This window comes from Myotis nattereri, assembly GCF_964212035.1.
Source record: "Myotis nattereri genome assembly, chromosome: 13".
Classification (NCBI taxonomy): Eukaryota; Metazoa; Chordata; class Mammalia; order Chiroptera; family Vespertilionidae; genus Myotis; species Myotis nattereri.
The window spans coordinates 2,448,056-2,470,040 of record NC_138088.1 but is presented as its reverse complement, the minus strand read 5'-3'; the positions used below and the strand labels follow the sequence as shown (position 1 = coordinate 2,470,040).

Here is a 21,985-nt window from a genome sequence, read left to right as displayed (position 1 = left end):
GATTCGTTTTAGATGCTTATGGATGCCCAGGTGGAGATGCCCAGCAGGTAATGACTGGAAGGAAGCTCAGGATGAGCTGAGGTCGTGGCCCCTGTAGTGTGTGAAATCATTCAGTCTTACTGACTGCAGTGAAATTGACCCACATAAAAAATACAAACATGAGAGTCTCTGAAACCACCCACCATCTCCTCAAGCCTTACAGGTTAACCCAATTAATTCTCAGCCGGCTGGCCAGCCCCTGTCCTCCCCGGGGCAGGCAGCTCCTGGCTGGGAGGGGCAGCAGACCCGCGGGCACCGGCCACCAGAACTGCCCAGGACTGCTGGCTGGGACAGACCTGTTCATTCTGCCCTGGCCTCCAGGCCTCCTGCTTCATCAGAGCACATGCGCAGGTGGTCTTAGGTCGACATGGATCTGAATTGTGGCTGAATTAAAAACCCAGCTGTCCTCCAGGCCAGATCAGGATACATTTATAAAAGTGCTGGCCTAGTTCTTTGCAAAAGGGCTGGGGGGCAGGTAGTCACTCTTGGTCTAGTTTTTTTGTCTGGTTTTAGGAGGCCAGACCAGAGCCGTGACCTTCAACGGTGAGCTGGACACTGTCCCCTCCCCTCCGTGGTGGGACTAAGCTGATCCTGCCTGGCACACGCCTCCCTCCCCGAGAGTCCGGTCCTGCTGTCCCTGGTGTCACTGTAATTAATACACGCCTGTGTGCTGGGTGACAAAATTAGGCTGCAGGGGTGGCTGGCATTTATATCCCGAAGGGAGAGAAAAAGGTGTTTTGTACCGTTTTCCTTCTTGAGCTCCGTTATTAATCTTTGCAATCAATACCATGTTATTTTTGGCTCGAGGATTTGGTGGGGAGGAGTCAGGCTGCCAGGCTTTAGGCGACATCTGCATGAGCAGGAGAGATGGCCTGGCCCTCCACTCTCGGTGAGAAGGCGGCCCCTGCCCGCTGGGCAGTGCCAGGCTCTGAGATGCCTGTGCCGACTTTATGATATGTTTGATTTAGGTAAAGTGCCCGGAGCCTGCTGGGACCAGGTTGTTATTAAACACCATCTGCAGTTTTCACTTTTATTAATATCATAAGAATTGGAATCAGCTTTCATCCCGTATTAACCCTTTACAACCTTGGGAGGAAGGGAAGGGGGGGGGTGTCGAGAGGCGGTTGAGCTCGCAGCGCTCAGCGGGTGGGCTGCTCACTGCCCACACGAGGCCTGGGCTGCTGTGGGCTCACGTGGAAGGGAAACTGGACCAAATGGGCTGGTAGAGGAGTTTACAGGAGTCTCAGTCACAGCCGCTCCGGACTCCGCCAGGAATTTACTTCAACAGCAGCACACCAGTAGCAATATGATAATGATGATGGCATCAGTGAGTGTCATCTATTGAACTACAATTTTCTATGATATTCACAATGTACAATAAAAACTCTATATTTGTGTATATACATTATATACATATAATCATATACATATATTATATACATATATGCACATACACATATACACATATATCATATATATTACATACATATATACATGTATCATATATAGATGCACATGTATATTATATACACGTATAAATATCACACACATATATACATACGTATCACATATACACATTATATACACATGCATATACATATATACACATATATGCATACATATCATATACAGATATACATGTATATCACATATAAATATATATTATCTACACATATGCATATACACACGTTGCATGCTGGGAGCGGCCTAGTGCTGCACATACACATCATCATGTAGCTTCACACGCTGAGCTGCTGCTGCGGGGGCAGCCGAGGCAGAGCGCCCGGCGGGCAGCAGAGCCTCACACGTCAGCGCGTCTGATCCGAGCCTGTGCTTTTTGCGACGTGATCACTTGGTGAGGCCTTTGTGTGCAGGCGAGAGGAGAGTCTCTAAGCTGAGAGGGCCTGTCGTGCCCTCCGGAGTTCCATGTCCTTTGGGGAAATGCAACCTCAGTTTTGGACGTTGGGGCCGCGCCTCCTGGTGCCCAGGCTGCGGCTTCGCTCCCAGCACAGGCTCTGCGCTCTGCTCCGGGCGTGGGAGCTGGGGTGCAGCTCAGGTGCTGAGACCCTGGAGCGCATCGTCAGCTCCTGTGGGACTAGGACACGGCATTAGTGATGGAAACCTGAAATGCAGGTCGTGGATCCTGAGCGAGAAGTCTAGCCTCAGAGTGACCCTCTCATTCCGAGGGCAGCGCCCGGAGTCAGACAGGCTGGGAGGACCACCGGGCAGCAGGACTGCGGACAGGCCCCGTCCCCGCGGCCGCTGCTTCCGGGAACGGAGCCGGGGTGCCCCACCCCACAGGGTGTCTGCCACAGGTGCGTGTCCCTTATGCAGCAAGCCCTCTGCTGGAGGCGCTCCGCACGGACCCTCGGAGCTGTGCCAGGAGCTCCCTGCAGCATCTCCCCGCGTCTGTCCAGCCGGCGCTGAATGAACATGGCATGCGGGGGGCGAGGGGGGTGCCTCCACCTCTAGGACAGCCACCGCTCCTCACAGCTTAGCTGAGCCACCATGTCCTCACCCCTCAAGCAGTCACTGAGCACTTTCCCTCCCAGACCTGCCTGGGTGTGGTTGTGATGGCGGCAGCATCACCACGGTGACCTTGGCCAGGGTTGTCTCCTTCCTTCCCTCCCTCCCTCCTTCCCTTCCTTCCTTCCCTCCTTCCCTCCTTCCCTCCTTCCCTCCTTCCCTCCTTCCCTCCCTCCCTCCCTCCCTCCCTCGCTCCTTCCCTCCCTCCTTCCCTCCTTCCCTCCTTCCCTCCCTCCCTCCCTCCCTCCCTCCCTCCTTCCCTCCTTCCCTCCTTCCCTCCTTCCCACCCTCCCTCCCTCCCTCCCACCCTCCCTCCCTCCTTCCCTTCCTTCCTTCCTTCCTTCCTTCCTTCCTTCCTTCCTTCCTTCCTTCCTTCCTTCCTTCCTTCCTTCCTTCCCACACCGGCTCCCGCATCCCTACAGCCACGGCCATTTGCCCCTGTGTGTGCCTGGCATTGTGTTAGGCTTTAGACATAAAAAGCAGCTGAGAAAACCGTGGCCTCCACCTTCAGGGAGTGGCACTGGCCACGCCGAGGAGCCGCAGACGCAGTGCGGCCCAGCGTCTGTCGGGAGCCAGCGCACACGCACACGCACACGGGCTGCTGGACAAAGCGCTGCAAACCAGGGCGGCGCCAGAGATCCATGGCCTCGGCTCCTGAGGCGGAAACTCAGCATCTGGGGGGGGGGGGGTCCTCTGAGGCTGCGGGGGGCCTGGCCCCGCCCTCCCGGGCTGGCTGCTGCTGGGGCCTCTGGCAGGTCCTGGCTGGTAGATACTTGGCCCGACCTCTGCCTTCGTGGTCACGGGGTGCTCTCCCCGTGCCTCCTCTCTGCGTCCACGCTCACCTTGTGAGAGGACACCGGCTATTGGGTCAGGGCCCCCCGCGACCTCAGAAGACCCGTGACCTCTGTGAAGACCCTGCCCCACAGTAAGGTCACATGCGTACATGCGTGGGCGAGCCTTCCAACGGATCTGTTTGGGGGACACAGCTCCACCCACGGAGGGGGAGCATCCTCGACAGGTCCTTGAAGTGGTGACGCGTCCCCCAGGCCTTGGAATGGGAGGGAGGGGCTGGGCGGGAGGCCGGAGGGGAGAGAAGCGGGTGGATGCGGGAGTCTGGCCAGAGCACGGTGAGTGTCCCTGCGGCTGGAGGACTGGCGGGCGGCACAGACCCCCTGGAGAGCCTGGGAGAGCTGCTGGAGGCGGGTCCCTCTGTGCTGAGGGGACGGGGAGCCCAGGAAGGGTCCACACAGCATCGTGGCCGGAACTCTCAGCCTCACTGGGAACCTTTGCACCAGCAGCGGGCGCTGTGCCTCCCACGGCGCAGGCGCAGCTCTTCTGTCCGCTGGTCCCGTAGGTCTGACATTAGAAAAGCACGGCCGGACTCATCCAGGCAGGGGTAGAACTCCCCCCCCCCCCCCCACCGGGGGCGGGCCTGTGGTTGGAAGGAGAAGGGAGCCGGCACTGGTTGGCAGGGGCACGTGGGGGTTGGGGGAGCCCGGGTCATGGGGAGCAGGGTGCAGGGTGCAGGAGGGGCTCCCGAGGGATGGCCCTGCTCTTCTGGCTGCTCACTCCCTAGTCCGGAAGCCTCTCCTCGCCTGAGCCTCTTTACCTGGGGGTCTTCTCACGCCCCCACCCTCCACCTCGGCCTCGGCTTCTCCAGCTGCGGGCCAGACCCACGAAAGGACTTCCAGCAATGCCTTCACAGAGAGTGGTTAGCACCCAGGAGGCTGCAGGCGTGGGATCTGACACCAGAGAGGTGGCCGGCCCTGCCCTGCCTGGCTGGGGCCGGGAACGATGCCAGAGGGGGACACTAAGGGTGACCCCTGTTTCGGCAGACTGTGATCGGAGGGGCCGCAGGCACGGGCACCATCATGGACTAACAACGGTTCATTAACCACTGTCCCTGCAGACAGACCCTCTAGCCCGCGGAGGCTGGAGGCTGGAGGCTGGAGGCTGGAGTGGGCCTGGCTTTGGGTTTGTGGCTGGTTTTTGTGCATCATCTTCACCCCAAGCCCACGGGGCTGATATTCGTTTGCTACGAGTCTGGGAAGCCCACAGAGAGCTGAGCGGTGGCTGTGGAGATGGGTAAGGTGGGTGAAGGTTGCCCCGTCGGGTGTGGAGTGGCTGGGCCATGGTGTGACAGGCCCTGCAGCCCTCACTCCTGGGCGGTGGTGGCAGGACACTGCAGCGCAGAGCCCCAGGCGTCCAGACAAACAGAACGGCCGGTGCCCGAGGCCTGCGCGTGGGGGGCCCCCAGTAGCGGCTCGGAGACCGAGGCCCTACGGACGCTGCAGCGCGAGGCACCGCTCTGAGAAGCCGTCCACAGTGCTGCGTGGTGGGGAGAGAGGATCTAGGTAAGACGAGGCTTTCGTCCCAGCCCACGCCATCTGATCCTGAGCTACCACAATGGGGGGGCGGAGGGGGGGGAGGCCTGAGACGCCACTTGGTTCTGGGCACAGAGTGTCCTGTGCGTCTAAGACCAAATGGTGGCCGGGGCTGGCAGGGACCCAGAAATCACACCCCCGTTCAAAGCATCCAAATTAAAACAGACGCTACGCTCGCCCACACGCCCCTTCTGGACCTGTCCGAGGCGGCATCTTAAGCCAGGACACAGCATAGCCGTCTCCTTGAGCAGGGCGATGGCCGAGGCACCCTGCATGGAGTGTCCCCCTGGGCCGCACTAGTCTCAGTGCTTTGCCCAAATGGGCTCAATCTGCAACTATCCCTGGTGGCTAGAGGAGGAAGCGGATGCACAGAGAAGTTGGGTAACTAGTCCAAGGTCACAGAGCTAGCGAGTCGTAGAGTGATCTTACAACCACGGTCTGACTCCATCAGCAAGTTCTGCACCGCCACCCGGCACAGGTGTCCCTCAGAGCAGGGAGGTACCCTGTTCCCAGGAATATACCCAGAGCCGGGCCTGGGGTCCCAGTACAGTAGCCCCAGACTGGACTGTGTTGCTTCCCTAATTTGCTCTTTCTTCTCAAGACCTGAAAGTTCAAGGTGTAGAGCCAGGTCTTTGCGGCCAGAGCAGACTGGTTCACTTGCTCAGCGGGTCCTGGTAGGCTGGAGCGTGTCTCTCGTTCTTGGAGGAGTCGCTCCCCTCTCGGGGCGAGACTGTGGTAACTGCCCCCAGGGCTGTGAGGAGGGGCCCCTAGAGAGGGGTGAGCACAAGGCCAGTGTCCTCTTTGCCCGCCGGGCCCAGAAGCTACAGTTTCCTTTTCCAACAGCTTCGGGGCGGTTTCTCGGGGCCCCACAGCGGGGTGTCTGCTGCCACCAGACTGTACTGCTGGCCGTGCAGAGGTGTCTAACGCCTGGCCCAAGCCTAAGAAGAGAGTGTGATGGATAATTATCCCAGAGGACAGCAAGCAGCACCCTGCGCAGCTCTGCCAGGTCTCGGTGCCTCTGCCGTAGGCCCTGCCCTCTGGTCAGGGATAGGCCGCCTGGGGGCGCAGCAGACCGTCTGTCACAGCGGCGAGTGCCAGCGGGTCCTCCTGTGGTGCCCTGGCTGGCACTTGTCATCGCTGGCGATGCTGGAAGATCCCTGTCCCGGAGGAAACCAGCTGTCACTGCGTGCCCGTCCTCCTCCTTGGGTGTTGGTCTGGACAGGCCTCTCTGGCGCTCAGAGATGTGGCCTGGAGGCCAGCACAGCCGCCCGCAGGCTCAGCCTGGTGGTCCCCAAGGGCATTTCTGAAGGCGAAGCACGCGGCCCTTGCTCAGTCCTTGGCACTAAGTGAGGTCCCCGCGCCCCTGAACCTCACCAGACGCAGCAGTAGCAGAACAGACGCCCCTCCAGCTCCCTCCCTCCCCTTCCTCCAGAGTCTGTGTCCTTGTTGATGTGATTTTCCTGCAAACCCGCCCTTTTCCCTGCATTGAGGCCCTTCCATGCACACTCATCAGTGACACACCCAGGCCCTAGACACATGTGCACACACCTGCATGCACACACACGTGCAGCACATGCTCATGCTGCCCCCTAGTTCTGCCTTAAATGGGTGTGACAGCGTCCTGCAGTTCCTCCACTGCCCTCTGTGCAGCAGGCCTGCGTGCTCACCTCACGTGCACGGACCCTGTACTTGTCTAGGGAACATCAGCGGTTCATTTTCCCACCAGTTAAAAGTATTTCAGGTTTACAACCCTGTGGTTAGACATTATATAACTTACAAAGCGAACATACCAACAAGTCTAGTACCCACAGGACACCATGCAGTTTCTACAGTCTTAGGGACCATGTTCCCTATGCTTTACACCCAATGACCATTTTGTCACTACCAGTTTGTGCTTCTTAATCCCTTCACCTTTTCCCCCTCCCCCCAACACCCCTCTCACCTGGCAACCATCAACATGTCCTCTGGACCTATGCGTCTGTTTCTGTTCTGCTTATTCATTTATTTTTTGTTTTAGATTCCACAAATAAGTGAAATCACCAGGCATTTGTCTTTCTCTGTCTGACTTATTGCACTCAGCACAACACCTTCCATGTCCGTCCACATTGTTGGACATGGTAAGGCTTCTTTCTTTTGCTGGCTGAGTCATATCCCATTATATATATCCTTCTTTATCCATCCCTTTATTGGTGGACACTTAGGTTGTTTCCATATCTTGACTATTACAAATAATTCTGAAATAAACCTGTGGATGATTATGTCTTTTTATCTTAGTCTTTGGGTTTATTCAAATAAATACCCAGAGTTAGGGTTGCTAGGTCTTTGTCTCTTATATATAGCCTTTGTTTAAAGTCTGTTTTGTCTGGGATAGGTTTTGTTACCCTCAGCTTTTTTTCTTTTTTTTTGTTTCCATTTTCATGAAATATATTTTTCCATCCCTTTACTTTTAGTCTGTGTGTGTATTTCGATCTGGAGTCTCATGTAGATGGCATATGTAAGGGTCTTGTTTTGTTATCTGTTCAGTCACTGTATGTCTTTTGATTGGAGCATTTAATCCATTTGTATTTAAAGTAATTATTGATAAATATGTATTTATTGCAATTGTATCATTCATTTCTTTTATAGTTTGTTGTTGTTCTTCCAAAAGAAGACCTTTTAAATTTATTTTTGTTTTTTTAAATATATTTTTATTGATTTCAGAGAGGAAGGGAGAGGGTGAGAGAGATAGAAACATCAGTGATGAGAGAGAATCATTGGTTGGCCTCCTCCTGCATGCCCCCTACTGGAGGATCAAACCCGAAACCCAGGCATGTGCCCTTGACCAGAACTGAACCCAGGACCCTTCAGTCCACAGGCCGACCCTGTATACATTGAACCAAACCAGCTAGGGCTTAACATTTCTTGTAATACTGATTTGGTGGTGAAAACTCCTTTAGCTTTTTCTTGTCTGGGAAGCTCTTTATCTGTCATTTGATTCTAAATGATAACTTTGCTGGAAAGAGTAATCTTGGTTGTAGGTCTTTGCATTTCATCACTTTGAATATGCCAGTCCCTTCTGACCTGCAAAGTTTCTATTGATAAATCAGCTGGCAGTCTTATGGGCACTCCCTTGTAGGTGACTAATTGCTTTTCTCTTGCTGCATTTAAGATTATCTCTTTGTCTTTGACATTTGGCATTTTAATTATGAGGTGTCTTGGTGTGGGCCTATTTAGGTTCATCTTGTTTGGGACTCTATGCTTCCTGGACTTGTATGTATATTTCCTTCACCAGGTTAGGGAAGTTTTCTGTCATTATCTTTCCCAAATACGTTTTCAATTTCTTGCTCTCTCTTTCCTTCTTCCAGCAACCTCATAATGCTTGACGTTTTCCCAGAGGCTCTTTATACTTTCCTCATTTTTTTGGATTCTTTTTTTCTTTTTACTGTTCTGATTGGGTATTTTTTTGCTTCCATCTCTTCCAAATCTGTGATTCCCTGTAATGTATTCTTCATTTAGTTAGTGTATCATTCATTTTTGACTGATTTCTTTTTAAGTTTTCTATTTTCATTTTTATGTTACCTATCTCTCTGTGGAAGCTCTCACTAAGTTCCTCTACTCTTCCGTTAAGATCATTGAGCATCCTTATAACCAGTGTTTTGAACTCTGCATCTGGTAGATTTCTTGTCTCCATTTTGTTTAGTTCCTTTTCTGGAGATTTTTTCTTCTTTCATTTGTGACATATTTCTTTGTCCCTTCATTTTGGCTGCCTCCCTGTGTTTGTTTCAACGTGTTATGTAGAGGTGCCATGTCTCCCGGTGGCACAGCCTCCCCAGTCACTTGAGTAGGGCACTCCAGGTGTCCCCCCTTCCATGTGGGCGGTGTGTGCCCTCCTGTGAGCCTTGATTGCTATTGGAAATCTTGACTGGAAGCTCATTTTCATGTCATCATTTTTGGACTTTTATTCCATTATACTCTCCTGTATTTTTTTTTTGAATAATTATCCTTTTGCTCCTAGCCTTAGTGCTTCATAGTTATTCATTAATTTTGTAAACTGTTAAACTTTTTGAGAAGGTTTTGTTTTCTCAGTACACCCATGGTTTGGAAATACTGTCAATGGGAGGGATTTGCCCTATGCCAGTTGGTTGTGAGGACTAGCCTGACCACTGTGGAGGATCAACTGTGCAGGGGCCAACTCCATGGAACAAGACTCACTTCAGCAGGTTCAGTTATCCGCTGAGTCCATTCCTTCAGTGTGTTGCTTGTGGAGGTGGTTGGGTGGCTGATGTGGTCCGAAGCAGCCCACTGGGTGCACTGGCACTGGGGCCTCCCAGGAGGTGCAGGCCAAGGTCACCTGCTGCCTGTGTCACCTCCAGCATGAGCTACAAAGTGATCTGCAAATGGCGGCTACTTGTGCTGGGTTTGGAGGTGCCCAGGAGAGGCCAGGCTTCAAACCAAGGCCAGCTGCCACAGTGCCAGGCCTGGAGCCACTTAGTGAGAGGTATGGGTACACCGAGGCCAGATGCTGTTTGTTTGAGTGATTTTTAGAATGTCGGCAGCATGCGCCAAGCCAGGACATTTATATGGAAAAGCCACTGGAAGGGGCTTGGCCCAGGAGTTGGGTGGGGCAAGGTCTCAGAGAGCCCCAGAGCAGAGCCAATAGTTGAGCCAGGTTGATGGAGGCTCAGATGTGGCACCTGCCTGCAGGGAGAGGGCTCAGCACAGGAACAATGGCCCCTGCACTTCTGTCTGGGGTCTGGGAGAAAGCTGCTCCCTCCGAGCACTTGCCCTGATGTTGGACAATTTAGTTTCTCCACGTAGGACAATTTAGTACCTTTTGAGCTGGAGCTCAGAGGGAGTGAGTCCAAGTAAAGATTGTATGGCCCTTTAAGAGGAACGCCTGGGACTCTGGCTGCCTCCTGCTCACTCAGGCTCAATCCCCGCTGGTTTTCATAAACAGAAGTTATTAGGATTTCTCTTCCAGGCACTAGAACCCCCCGGGGGGTGACTGTTGTTTAGCTGGGGACTCCTTGCTCCTCAGGAGGTCTCTACAGCTGACATACTGCCCGTTTCTGACTGCTGCACATGGGAGTGAGACCAGCCCATTCAGGGTCTCTCCCCTCTTCCCAGTCTCATTGTGGCGTGTTCTTTATCTCTTTAGCAGTAGGACTTCCGTTGAGCTAGATTACAGGCAGTTCTGAATGATGGTTGTTCTGTAGTCTAGCTGTAATTTTGATGTGATTGTGGGAGGATGCGAGTACCACGTTTATCTATGCCACCAACTTGAGCGAAGCTCATTTTCCCATCATTATTGCACTCGCATCCATTATACCATCCTCAGTATTTCACGAGTAATTATCCCCTCGATCCTGCCCTTAGTGCTTCTTAGTTTTCATAATTTCTGCTTCCTTGCAGTAAACTGTTAGATTTTCCCAGAAAATTTCAAACTTTCAATAATCCACACTTTGAAAATACGGTCACCTTTGCCCAGAGCATCTTTTATTCCTCTTTTCTATTTGTCAATTTTCACATTCTCTTTACCTGCTAGCCCTCTATCTTTGTCCTCACCCCAATCTCATCGCCACCTGGAGATTTCACATCATGTTCCGAGGACTCTAAGCTCACTCCCAGCATGTATTTGCACAGTGGTTTCCATTGCCAGTTTTCTTGTTAACTCCCCTCGCTTGCCTAGGGGCTGCTTACCATTACAGTGTCTGGGCTTTTGGATCAAGCAGCCATGACTGGGAAGACAGGTCTTTTACTTGCTGCTTCTGTAAGCTTCTATCCGTTACTTCATCTCCTTTAGCCTTCATTTCTTCATCTGTAAAACGGGGTGATACTAATAACTTCATGAAAAAGTATGGCCATGGTTAAATGAAGCAATGCAAACGCAATATTAGCCGCGTCTGGGAGTTAGCATTATTGCAGCTTCCTTCCAGCATAGCCAGGGACTGCCTGCTGAGGAGCTGAATAACAGAGGGGCTCAGTCAGAGGCATGAAAAAGGAGGGGAGGGCGGGGAGGGTGGTGAAAACAAAAGCCAGCAGGAAGAGAAGCTCCAGTCTCTGGAGCTGCCCTGCCAGGAGGCAGCAATGGCACCTTCAGGCCTCCCGGAGGCTGCTGTTCTGATTTGCATTTTGGTCACATTTACACAGCCTCATAATGATGGATCCGGAGCCTCAGCACTGAAACATTGAAGGTTAATGGTGTATCCTGCTTTTTTATTGGTTTGTGGCACCAAATATTTGTGGGTATTGAGCGCTGGGAGCCAGCTATGTTCTTGGCATGGAGGTGCTGCTGGCTGGCAAGAAGGATATTAGAGAAACACGTGCTCTCAATGGCCACTCCAATGGCTAACTCACCCCTGCGCCCTTTATACAGCTACTTCCCCATCATCTTCCATAGCCCTATTCTGCTTTATCAAGCTCCATTGCTCTCCTGACCACTGACTACATGATGCCAGGCCACATCTGACCTACAGCCCATTTCCTCCAGCCTGAAAGCTACGACCTTTTCTTTGTTGAAAGATGTCTAAAGTGCTTCAACTAGAAAACACACAGAAAATGATGAAATATGCAACAGAAGAGTATGTGGCTCTCATTACCCGCACAGGTACAGTCTGTACCTTTCCAGAAAGTTTGCTGAGGTCTCATAACTGTTGTGTTTAGTGTTGTTGTTGTTCATGTTTGCTTCTCTGTCCTCACCTCCACCAGGTAAACTCCACCAGAGCAGGAGTTCCTTGCTGTTCATGCTGTATCCTTCGATCCAGAACACCAGCAAACGCTCAGGAAATATGCCTTCTTTAATGAATGGATGGATGGAAGGATGGATGGAAGGGTGGATGGATGGATGGATGATTGGATGGATGGGAGGAAGGAAGGAAGGGAGGAAGGAAGGAAGGAAGGAAGGAAGGAAGGAAGGAAGGAAGGAAGAATGTGTGGATGACCCTGGGAAGCCTCTCAGAGTGCAAGGTTGAACTGGCTTCTTGCAGTGTCTGAGCCTTCATCTGAGGTCCTGTCCTCTGTTAAGAGCCTGGGTCTGGAGAAGGAGAGAATGGGAAATCTGGCAAACCTCAGGGTGGGGTACAGTGCGTGGGAGAAATATCAGAGGGGACACAGGCACGGGGGCCAGGGAGATGGCAGCGCTGTACCCCACGCTCCTGAAAGCAGGCTGTGGAGATGCAGCCAGGCAGTCCCCACTGGTCTGTGCAGCAGCAGCGCCTGTGGAGTCGGACACAAGAGGAGAAAAGTGGACACTGGAGGATAGAAAGGCATCTGGGGCTGAGTTAAGGCCGGTGATAGCAGAGATGAGCACCCCACCCATGCCTTTGGCTACTCCACGACTTTCTTTGCTCTTTAAGGATGAATAATAGGGCTTTGGGACTTAACCTTATCAGAGCCTTGATTGTGGCAACCCTGCAGTTGTTGAAATCTGTTTTACATAGAATGTGTATTGATTCTGCTCTTGTGGCAAGTGTATTTATCTCCATTGCCAATGTAAATATTTCTGCAACATGCAAAGATATATTTATAAATTCTGTAGTATTGATTTTTCTCACATTGCAAACACATTTATCTCTTTGTTACTGAAAATGTATCTGGGAAATAGTAAGACTGATTTATGGAGAAAGGTATGAGGAGGGATGGAGGGGTTCTAAGCTAGACAGACTGTCCGTGGCCACAGCTGAAGGAGACCATGTGGGTCTACCAGAAGGTGCATATTTAACTGGAGGAACCACTCTCAGAGGCAAGGTATGCTTACAAAGTCCTTTGGCAAAGCAGTCCGATGTGCTCAGAGGAGTCAGCTATGTGTTCAGTTAAGAGATCCCCCAAGATCAGCAGTCCAGGGCAAGAGATTCAGAGAAGCAGCTACCATTGGTCTCAAACCCAGTTTCAGTTAATGTCCCTTTGAGTGACAGGTATTGGCTGTAAAGGATACTGGGAGGGGAGGCTGAACTTTGCCCTGGGAGGATGCCAGCACCAAACATGACCAAGGGGTGAAGGAGAGACGCTATGGAATGCCTGCACTGCACCTTGACACCTGATCAATGAATCCAGACCACGTGGGCACCTGGGGAGTGATGCTCTTACTTTTGTGTTCCTTCTTTTATTTTTTTCCATCATTTATCCACCCCACACCCCTTCCACCTCTTCCCCCCAGGAGTCCCCACACTGTTGTCCATGTCCATGAGTTCTTTCTCTCTTTTTTTCTTTTTTGCTCAATCCCTCCACTCCCACCCTCCCAACATTGCCCCATCAGAGCTGTCTGCCTGCTCTCTCTCTCTGAGTCTGTTTCTATTTTGGTTGGCATTTCAGTTTGTTTATTAAATTCCATATCTGAGTGAAATTATGTGGTACTTGTCTTCCTCTGACTGGCTTATTTCTCTTAGCATAGTACTCTCCAGGTCTATCCATAAGGTTGCAAAGGGAAAACTTATTTGTTTTTATAGCCTAGTAGTAGTCCATTGTGTAAATGTCCCATAGCTATTTTATTTACTCATCTACTGATGGGCCCTGGGTAGATTCCAGATCTTAACTCCTGTAAATAATGCTGCAATGAAATAGGGGTGCATATAGTCTTTTGAATTAGTGTTTCAGGTTTCTCAGAAGTGGAATTGCTAGGTCATGAGGCAGTTCCATTTTTAATTTTTTGAGGTAACTCCATACTGTTTTCCACAGAGGCTGCACCAGTCTGCATTCCCACCATCAGTGCACAAGGGTTCCCTTTTTTCCACATCTTCACCAATTAATGTTGATTCATTAATGATAGCCATTCTGAGTGTGAGGTGATATCCCATTATGGTTTTAATTTGCATCTCTCTGATGATAGTGATATTGAGCATCTTTTCATGTGTCTATTGGCCTGTATGTCCTCTTTGGAGAAGTATCTACTCAGGTCCTTTGCCTATTTTTTAATTGGATTCTTTTTTATGTTGAGTTTTATAAGTTCTTTATACATTTTGGATATTAACCCCTTATCATATGTGTCATTGGTAAATATGTTCTCACATTCAGGTGTTGTCTTTTTATTCTGTTGGCAGTTTACTTTGCTGTACAAAAACTTTTTAATTTGCGGTAGTCCCTTTTGTTTATTTTGTCCTTTATTTCCCTTGCCCTAGGAGATTTACCAGAAAAAGTATTGCCACAGAGGGCTGTGAAAACAAGATTTTATGGCCTGTTTTCTTCTAGGATTTTTATAGCTTCTAGTTTAACATTTAAGTATTTAATCCATTTTTAGTATATTCTTGTGTGTGGAGTAAGGAGATGGTCTAGTTTCATTGTTTTGCACATATCTGTCCAATTTTTCCAATGCCATTTATTGAATAAACTGTCTTTACCTCATTGTATGTTTTTACCTTCTTTATCAAATATTAATGGATTATAAAGGTGTGGGTTTATTTCCAGGATCTCTTATTCTGTTCCATTGATTTATGTAGTTTTCATGTCAGTATAAGACTGTTTTGATTACTCTGACCTTGTAGTACAGTTTGATATCAGGTTGTATGGTTCTTCCAACTTTTTTTTCCCTTTCAAGATCACTGTATCTATTCTGGGTCTTTTGTGGTTCCAAATAAATTTTTGGAATATTGTATATGTTCTGGTTCTGTGAAATAAGCCATTGGCATCTTGATAGGAATTGTGTTGAATCTATAGATTGCTTTGGGTAGTATGGACATTTTAATTATGTTAATTCTTCCTTTCCATGAACATGATATATGCTTCCATTTATTTGTATCTTCAATTTCTCTCTTCAGTGTCTTGTAATTTTCTGAATATAGGTCTTTTACATCCTTAGTTAACTTTATCCGTAGTTATTTTATTCTTTTTGAAGCAATTATAAATAGGATTGTTTTTTTAATTTCCATTTCTGATAGCTCATTATTGGTGTATAAAAATGCAACTGATTTCTGGATATTTATATTGTATCCTGTTACTTTACTGAATTCATTTATCAGTTTTAGTAGTTTTATTGGTGGCATCTTTAGGATTCTCTACATACAGTATCATGCCATCTGCAAATAATGACAGTTTTACTTCTTCCTTTCCAATTTGGGTGCCTTTTATTTCTTCTGCTTGTCTGATTTTTCTGGCTAGGACTTCCAATACTATCTATACTAATAAAAGGGTAATATGCTAATTAGAGTGGATGTCGTCTGGACGTCCTTCCAGACGTCCTTCCAGACAAAGCCCCAGTGGCTGCCTGAAGCTCAGGCAAGCCGGCCTGAGGCTCAGGCAGCTGCGGCGGCAACAGTGGCAGCAGCAGAGGCATGATGGGGGTGTCGCCCTTCCCTGATCAGCCTGGGCGCCTCCCACAGAGGGAGGCTAGAGGCAGCAGCAGTGAGGGGGTGATGGGGGCGGTGCCTTCTCCTGATCGGCTGGTCACCTCCCGCAGAGGGAGGCTAGACTGCAGCTTAGGCCCGCTCTCTATGGGGAGCAGGCCTAAGCCATCAGTAGATCATCCCCTGAGGGTTCCCAGACTGTGCGAGAGGGCAGGCCGGGCTGAGGGACCCCTCCAGTGCACAAATTTTCGTGCACTAGGCCTCTAGTGTTAAATAAGAGTGGTGAAAGCAGACAACTCTGTCTTGTTCCTGATCTTATGGGGAATGCTTATATTTTTTGCCCATTGAGTATGATGTTGGCTATAGGTTTGTCATATATGATCTTTATTATGTTGGGAAATGCTTCCTCTATTCTCACTTTGCTGAGTTTTTATCATAAATAGTTGCTGGATTTTATCAAATGCCATTTCTGAATCTATTGATATGATTATGTGATTTTTATCCTCCATTTTGTTTATGTGGTGTATAACATTTATTGACTTGCGAATATTATACCAGCCTTGCATCCCTGGAATAAATCCCACTTGGTCATAGTGTATGATCTTTCTAATGTATTATTGGATCCAATTTGCTAATATTTTGTTGAGGATTTTAGCTTCTGTGTTCATCAGGGATATTGGCTTATAATTTTCTGTCTTTGTAGTGTCTTTATCTGGCTTTGGAATTAAGATAATCCTGGCCCCATAAAATTAGCTTGGGAGTCTTCTTTCCTCTTGAATTTTTTGGAATAGTTTGAGAAGGATAGGTGTTAGTTCTTCTTTGAATCTTTGGTAAAATTCACCTGTAAAGCCACCAGGGCTTTTGTTTGTTTAGAAGTTTTTTGATTACTGCTTTAATTTCTCTAGTTGTAATCTGTTTATTACAATTCTCTGATTCTTCTTGATTTAGTTTTGGAAGATTGTATGTTTCTAAGAATTTGTCCATTTCTCTCAGGTTGTTCAATTTGTTGACCTGTTCATAATACTTTCTTACAATCCTTTGTATTTCTTTGGTGTCAGTTGTTACTTCTCTTTTCATTCTGATTTCATTTATTTGGGTCTTCTCGCTTTTTTTGTTTATGAGTCTGGTTAAAGGTTTGTCAATCTTATTTGTCTTTTCAGAGAACCTGCTTTTGGTTTCATTGATCTTTTGTATTGTTTTTTTTAGACTCTATTTTGTTTATTTCTGCTCTGATCTTATTTTTTTCCTTAATTCTACTCGCTGGTGCTGATGCTTTAAAAGACATCTTCCGTAGCAGATTTCCTCACCCAGATGCTCACTACTTCCTTAGGGAGGCCTTTGCTATGGAGTCACCATGATGATCTACTGAGCAAGGGTCCAGATTGCATCTCAGGGAAGTTTGATGTCCCATGCACATCCTGGGTTCAGTCTTTCTCAGATCTTCAATTTGGGCATCCTAAGGTGACTAGATTGGGTGCTATAGTGAATCATTGGCTTGTTCCTTGGCAACAAGATGGAGACACGATCTACCACAGGCATCTTACTAGCTGGGCCGATGCCATGAGCCTGCAAGCCCTGGAAATGTGCTGCCTGCCCACAATTGCTTCCATCCAGGTGTGAACACCTGGGCACTATCACCCATCTCTCCTCATATGGCTTCTCGGCTTCAACCATTGCAATACCTTGTTGATGGCCTAACAGAGGAGCTGGCATTTATCAAATACTGACTGCATGCCGGGTATATGTCTGTGATCTTTGACCTTCACCAATCCTGTGAGAAAGGTATGCATCAAGAAAAGTAAGACCTCAGCCATTAGATGGCTGGCCTCAGTGAGTGGTCATGGCTGAGTGCCACCCCGAATTCTGAGTGGGGCCCCAGAATTTGCATTTCTAAGAAGGTCCCCGGCGGTGCTGATGCCTGAAGTCCACTCTGAGAATGACTGGTCTACCTCAAACACTGCGCTGTTCAGAGTTAGGGTTCACCTCACAGTCTGTCTGATTCCAGACCTGCGTGTTTTAGCTGAGTGCCTTCTCCCAAATGAGCCATGTTTCTTCATGTCAGGGCCTCCTCAGGCAATGCCTGCTCTTCCCACAACACTCTAGCCCTTGGCCCTCCAGCTGGCTACCTTCCCAGCCCTTGTGCCTGGCTTAGTTTCCTCTCTAGGAAGTCTTTCTTCTTTTCAGGAGCTGACAGCCCTCTGAGCTCCCAGGGCCTGAAGAATGCCACTCTAGTCTCCCATTGTGCGGCCACTTCTCTGCCCACCGCCCTGCGCTGTGGACCCCTTGGGGGTGCCCAGCATCCAGTCCTTGCGTATGTGCCACTGAGTCCTACCTAGTAGGTTGGCTGTTCTGCCACTGCTGGTGGAACGACTGTTGGAATGGCCTTGGCCAGTTGCACCGGCACCGTAGGCTTACAGAAGCCCCACGCTGAGGAGCGGCTCTCGTTTCCCAGGGGTGCTCTCTAGCGGGTGCTGCTGAAGAGCCTACACTGAAAAACAGGCTAGAGTGAGTGTGCTGCCAGGGCCGCTTCTCAGGGCCAGCGGCCCCCTGGTGTGGACGGGCGTCCTGTCTGACGCAGCGCCTGCTTTCTGCTGGCTGCCCGTGTGGGCTTGGAGCCGGGTGCTAGTCCTCCCGCTGTGTCCCTTCCAAATTTACACCCCGACGAGAGGGTGTGCCCAGGAAGACGGCTGACTCGGGGTGTGAATAGCTGGGCTTCCTGTTCAGACCTCCAAATGGCTGTCTGTAGGTGCGTCCACTGAGATGGGTGGCGGTGCCCGGTGTGTGCTGGGCATGTTGGTGAGCTGGGGATTTTCCTTGAGAGAGGAAGCTGCATTTGAGATGGGAGATCCCTCCCTGCAGACTGAAGGTCATGGAGCAGATGGGTGGAGGCCTGGGCCGACCACTGGCTGCCAGAGAGAAGATGGAGGGGCATTTTGCGGTGGGAACGCTGAGCTCAGACAGCAGGGGTGTGAGGCAGCCTCTTTGTCATCCAGAGGTGCTCGCCGAAGCTCCTGGGCAGCTCACCATTGCCAACACATGTCCGGAGGAGGGAGCCTCTCTCCTTTCAGAGGCGGGAGGAGCCGGTGCTGAGCGCCTGGAGGCTGCACCCGTAACCGGCCTGTGGAAACGCAGAGCAGCCTGGTTTACCGGCACCTGCATCAGCCATCCTGGTGCTTCCCGCCCATCAGAGCCTGGGTGTGTCCGTGTTGCCATGGCAAACATAAAAAATGTGTAAATGTTCCTCCTTCACAGGCAATTACGGCGGAGGTGTAGCCCGCAGGCCCTGCAGGCAAAGGAGCATCTTGTTTCCATTAGATAAAATAATGGGCGGTAATCAGAAAGATTTCTTCATCAGATTTGTGATTTTGTGCTCCCTTTCACCCGTGATGCATTGAAATGAATGCTGAGCTCTGGGCCTGGGCCGCGTCAGGGCCTGCAGAAGCGCGGAGCGGCCGCAGAGCCAGCGGCGTCCTTGGCTGTGAGGCTGAGTGAGCCGGCCGTGCTGCGGGCGGGGCAGGAGGCGCCGCCTCAGTCCTCAGGGCCACACGCCATGGAGGACACACCAGCAGTGCCGGTGCCGGTGCCCAGCGCTGGCTCACGTCACGCGTGGATCTCATTGGGCACTGCTGCTCTGGGGCTGAGCACACCGCCTCATTTCATGGCCACGGTAGCCAGCCATGGCAGGCTCTGCTTCTGACCTTACTTTTTAAAGGTTTGCAAACTGAGGCACAGACTTTAGTGAACTTGCCAGGTCGCAGGGTTGTGAGGGGTGCTGGGGCAGGGGGGCCTGGCCTCCAGGGCGGTGAGGGGTGCTGGGGCAGGGGGGGCCTGGCCTCCAGGGCGGTGAGGGGTGCTGGGGCAGGGGGGCCTGGCCTCCAGGGCGGTGAGGGGTGCTGGGGCAGGGGGGCCTGGCCTCCAGGGCAGTGAGGGGTGCTGGGGCAGGGGGGCCTGGCCTCCAGGGCGGTGAGGGGTGCTGGGGCAGGGGGGTCCTGGCCTCCAGGGCGGTGAGGGGTGCTGGGGCAGGGGGGCCTGGCCTCCAGGGCTGTGCAGAGTGCTGGGGCAGGGGGGCCTGGCCTCCAGGGCGGTGAGGGGTGCTGGGGCAGGGGGTCCTGGCCTCCAGGGCTGTGCAGAGTGCTGGGGCAGGGGGGCCTGGCCTCCAGGGCTGTGCAGAGTGCTGGGGCAGGGGGCCTGGCCTCCAGGGCTGTGCGGGGTGTTGGGGCAGGGGGAGCCTGGCCTCCAGGGCTGTGCGGGGTGTTGGGGCAGGGAAGGCCTGGCCTCCAGGGTGGTGAGGGGTGCTGGGGCAGGGGAGGCCTGGCCTCCAGGGCTGTGCGGAGTGCTGGGGCAGGGGGGCCTGGCCTCCAGGGCTGTGCGGGGTGCTGGGGCAGGGAAGGCCTGGCCTCCAGGGCGGTGAGGGGTGCTGGGGCAGGGAAGGCCTGGCCTCCAGGGCGGTGAGGGGTGCTGGGGCAGGGGGGGCCTGGCCTCCAGGGTGGTGAGGGGTGCTGGGGCAGGGAGGCCTGGCCTCCAGGGCGGTGAGGGGTGCTGGGGCAGGGGAGGCCTTGCCTCGGACCCACCTGCCCTCACTGGGCTGTGCGCTGCCTCTGAAGCCAGCAGAGTTCAGCGTGGCCCAGGAGGGCGGGCACAGCCGGGGCTCCACGGGGAGAGTGGCAGCTGGGTTGTTAAGAGGTTCGCGGCAGCAGCCAGGAGCAAGGGTATGGGTGGATGAGTGAGAAAAGGGATCCCAGGGAGAGAGGCACTGTGGCCTGGGGCCCGGAACAGGGACCTGGACGGGGACTTCTCATTTCATCATTGGCTCCGGGCTGTGGAGGGGGCCCAGTGGAGGTGAGGCCGGGGAGGAGGGTTGTGAAGGCCAGGTGAGAAGGCTGGTCTCACTGGAACTATGACTCAGTGAGGGGGGGATGGTGTTCATTTGATGAAAAGGACACAGGTTTCCAGAAGAGACGTGAGGACAGGGTGAGCGACGAGCTGGGGGAAGAGGCTCCTCCCCATGGAGGCCTTCGTTCCCTGCTGTTCCGTTTTGTGTGTGACACTCTCGCAGTGCACTGAGCTGGGCGCAGCTCGCGCAGCTGAGCGGGGTGCCCACAGGCCGGGGCGCATCTCACCCCAGCCTTCCTCCTCTGCCGGCCTGGGCGCTCCCGGGCTTTCCTTGGCCCCAGCTGCCCGCTTCTCCTCCATGGACAGCGGCCCGAGGCCCTCAGAAGTGTTTTGTTTTATCTTTGCCATCTTTTCAATAATTGTCAACACTTAAAAATCAAGTGATCTCATAGGAAAGCCCAGATTTATCCCTTTATTGAAAAACAAAGTGGCCGGAGATGCTCGGAGGGTGACAGTGGGTGGACCTCGGCCCCGCTGCCCGAGGCAGAGGGCCCGCCTCTAAACTGGCACACGCCAGCTCTGGGCTCCAGGCCAGTGGCTGTCCTCAACCTCGCCACCTGCCTTCTTCCCTGTGCCCTGGGTGTGGGTGGAGAGCGCCAGTGCCCGCCTCTCCCTGCGCTGAGGCTCACTTGGAGATCATCTCCTCGAGTCTCCACAGCTGGATTCCGCGCTCCTGGAGGGCAGGGTCATGAACTGCTCATCCTTTGTCCCTGAGCTCAGCACAGGCCCTGGTCTGAGGTGCTCAGAACTTTACTGAATTAATCTTCACCGAGGAAACAACTTCGGTAGAATGCGGCCTTGGCAAGTCTCGCCCTGGGCTGAGGGATCTGTGCGCTGGGGTGGGGTGAGCAGTGTGGGTCAGGGCCACCGCGGGGCTCGGACCTCAGGAGGCCTCACAGCCCATGTTTGGCCCTTCAGCGGGCAGCCTGGGCCGGTGGCTCACAGCCTGTTTGCCTTTCAGGACGTTCCAGGACCTGGCCCAGCAGGTGGAGCTGCCGTACGGCACGGTGCGCGGCTCGGCCGTGTACGAGTACTTCCGAGCCAAGGGCACCAACCCCCTGGAGCAGGACAGCACGTTTGCCGAGCTCTGGCGGACCATCAGCAAGAACGGGGGCGCCGACAACTGCGTGTCCAGCCCCTCGGAAGGCATCAGGAAGGTAGGCAGGAGCGGCCCCCGGCCTGCGGGTGCTGTGGGCGCCGTCACCTCCTTGAACAGCCCTGTCACTGCAGAGCTTCCACCTCCAGCAGGTAGATTGGCACGTGGGACGCGCACGTTTCCTGGGTAGACGCACATTCTTGGCAACACACGGAGGGGCTGCTCATTAGGTACCAAACGGTCAGTTTTCAAGGGGTCAGCGAAGAGCAGGCAGCTTGAGCCTGAGACATGGGCCCCCTTCCTGTGTTCTCAGGGGGCCAGCCCAGCGGTGCCTGCCACCCGCATGAGGACGCTCAGCAAAAGAAAACGAGAGGCCAGGCGAGACGCGGAGGGAGGGAGGGAGGGAGGGTGCGCGTGGGTCTGCCGGTGGTGAAGGTTGTGCCAGGGAGACGGTGGTGAGGGCATCGGGCCGAGGGTGCGGGCTGTGTTGGGGGAAACCGAGGGGGGAAGGCTGGAAGGAGCCAGGAGAGAGGAAGGGTAGAGAAAAGCCATCACATCCTTCAGGAGTGGGTTAGAATTTGCTCATTTATTTCAGGTGATTTCCTCTGTGCACTGAATTAATCATGATCATCCCATTACACAGATACAGTCAGACACTGCATCACCTCCCTTAGGGGGCAGCGCTAGGGGTTCAGGCTGAGAGTTTGCCTTTATCCAGCACAGGCCTGGCGGTCAGTGAGGAGGAGGATGGTGAGAGGAAGGTGGTGTCAGGAGCTGCCTGTGGGGGCACCCTC

The 21,985-nt window shown here is 52.3% G+C and overlaps 1 protein-coding gene across 1 annotated transcript in view; it reads left to right on the top strand.

The window, feature by feature from the left end:
• The window catches only part of GRID1 (glutamate ionotropic receptor delta type subunit 1), a 589,948-nt gene that overhangs the window by 527,269 nt on the left and 40,694 nt on the right, over positions 1-21,985 (top strand). The window contains exon 13 of the mRNA XM_081105443.1: positions 21,057-21,252. Coding sequence (XP_080961569.1) covers positions 21,057-21,252 — 196 coding nt within the window. The remainder of the gene's footprint in view (positions 1-21,056; positions 21,253-21,985) is intronic.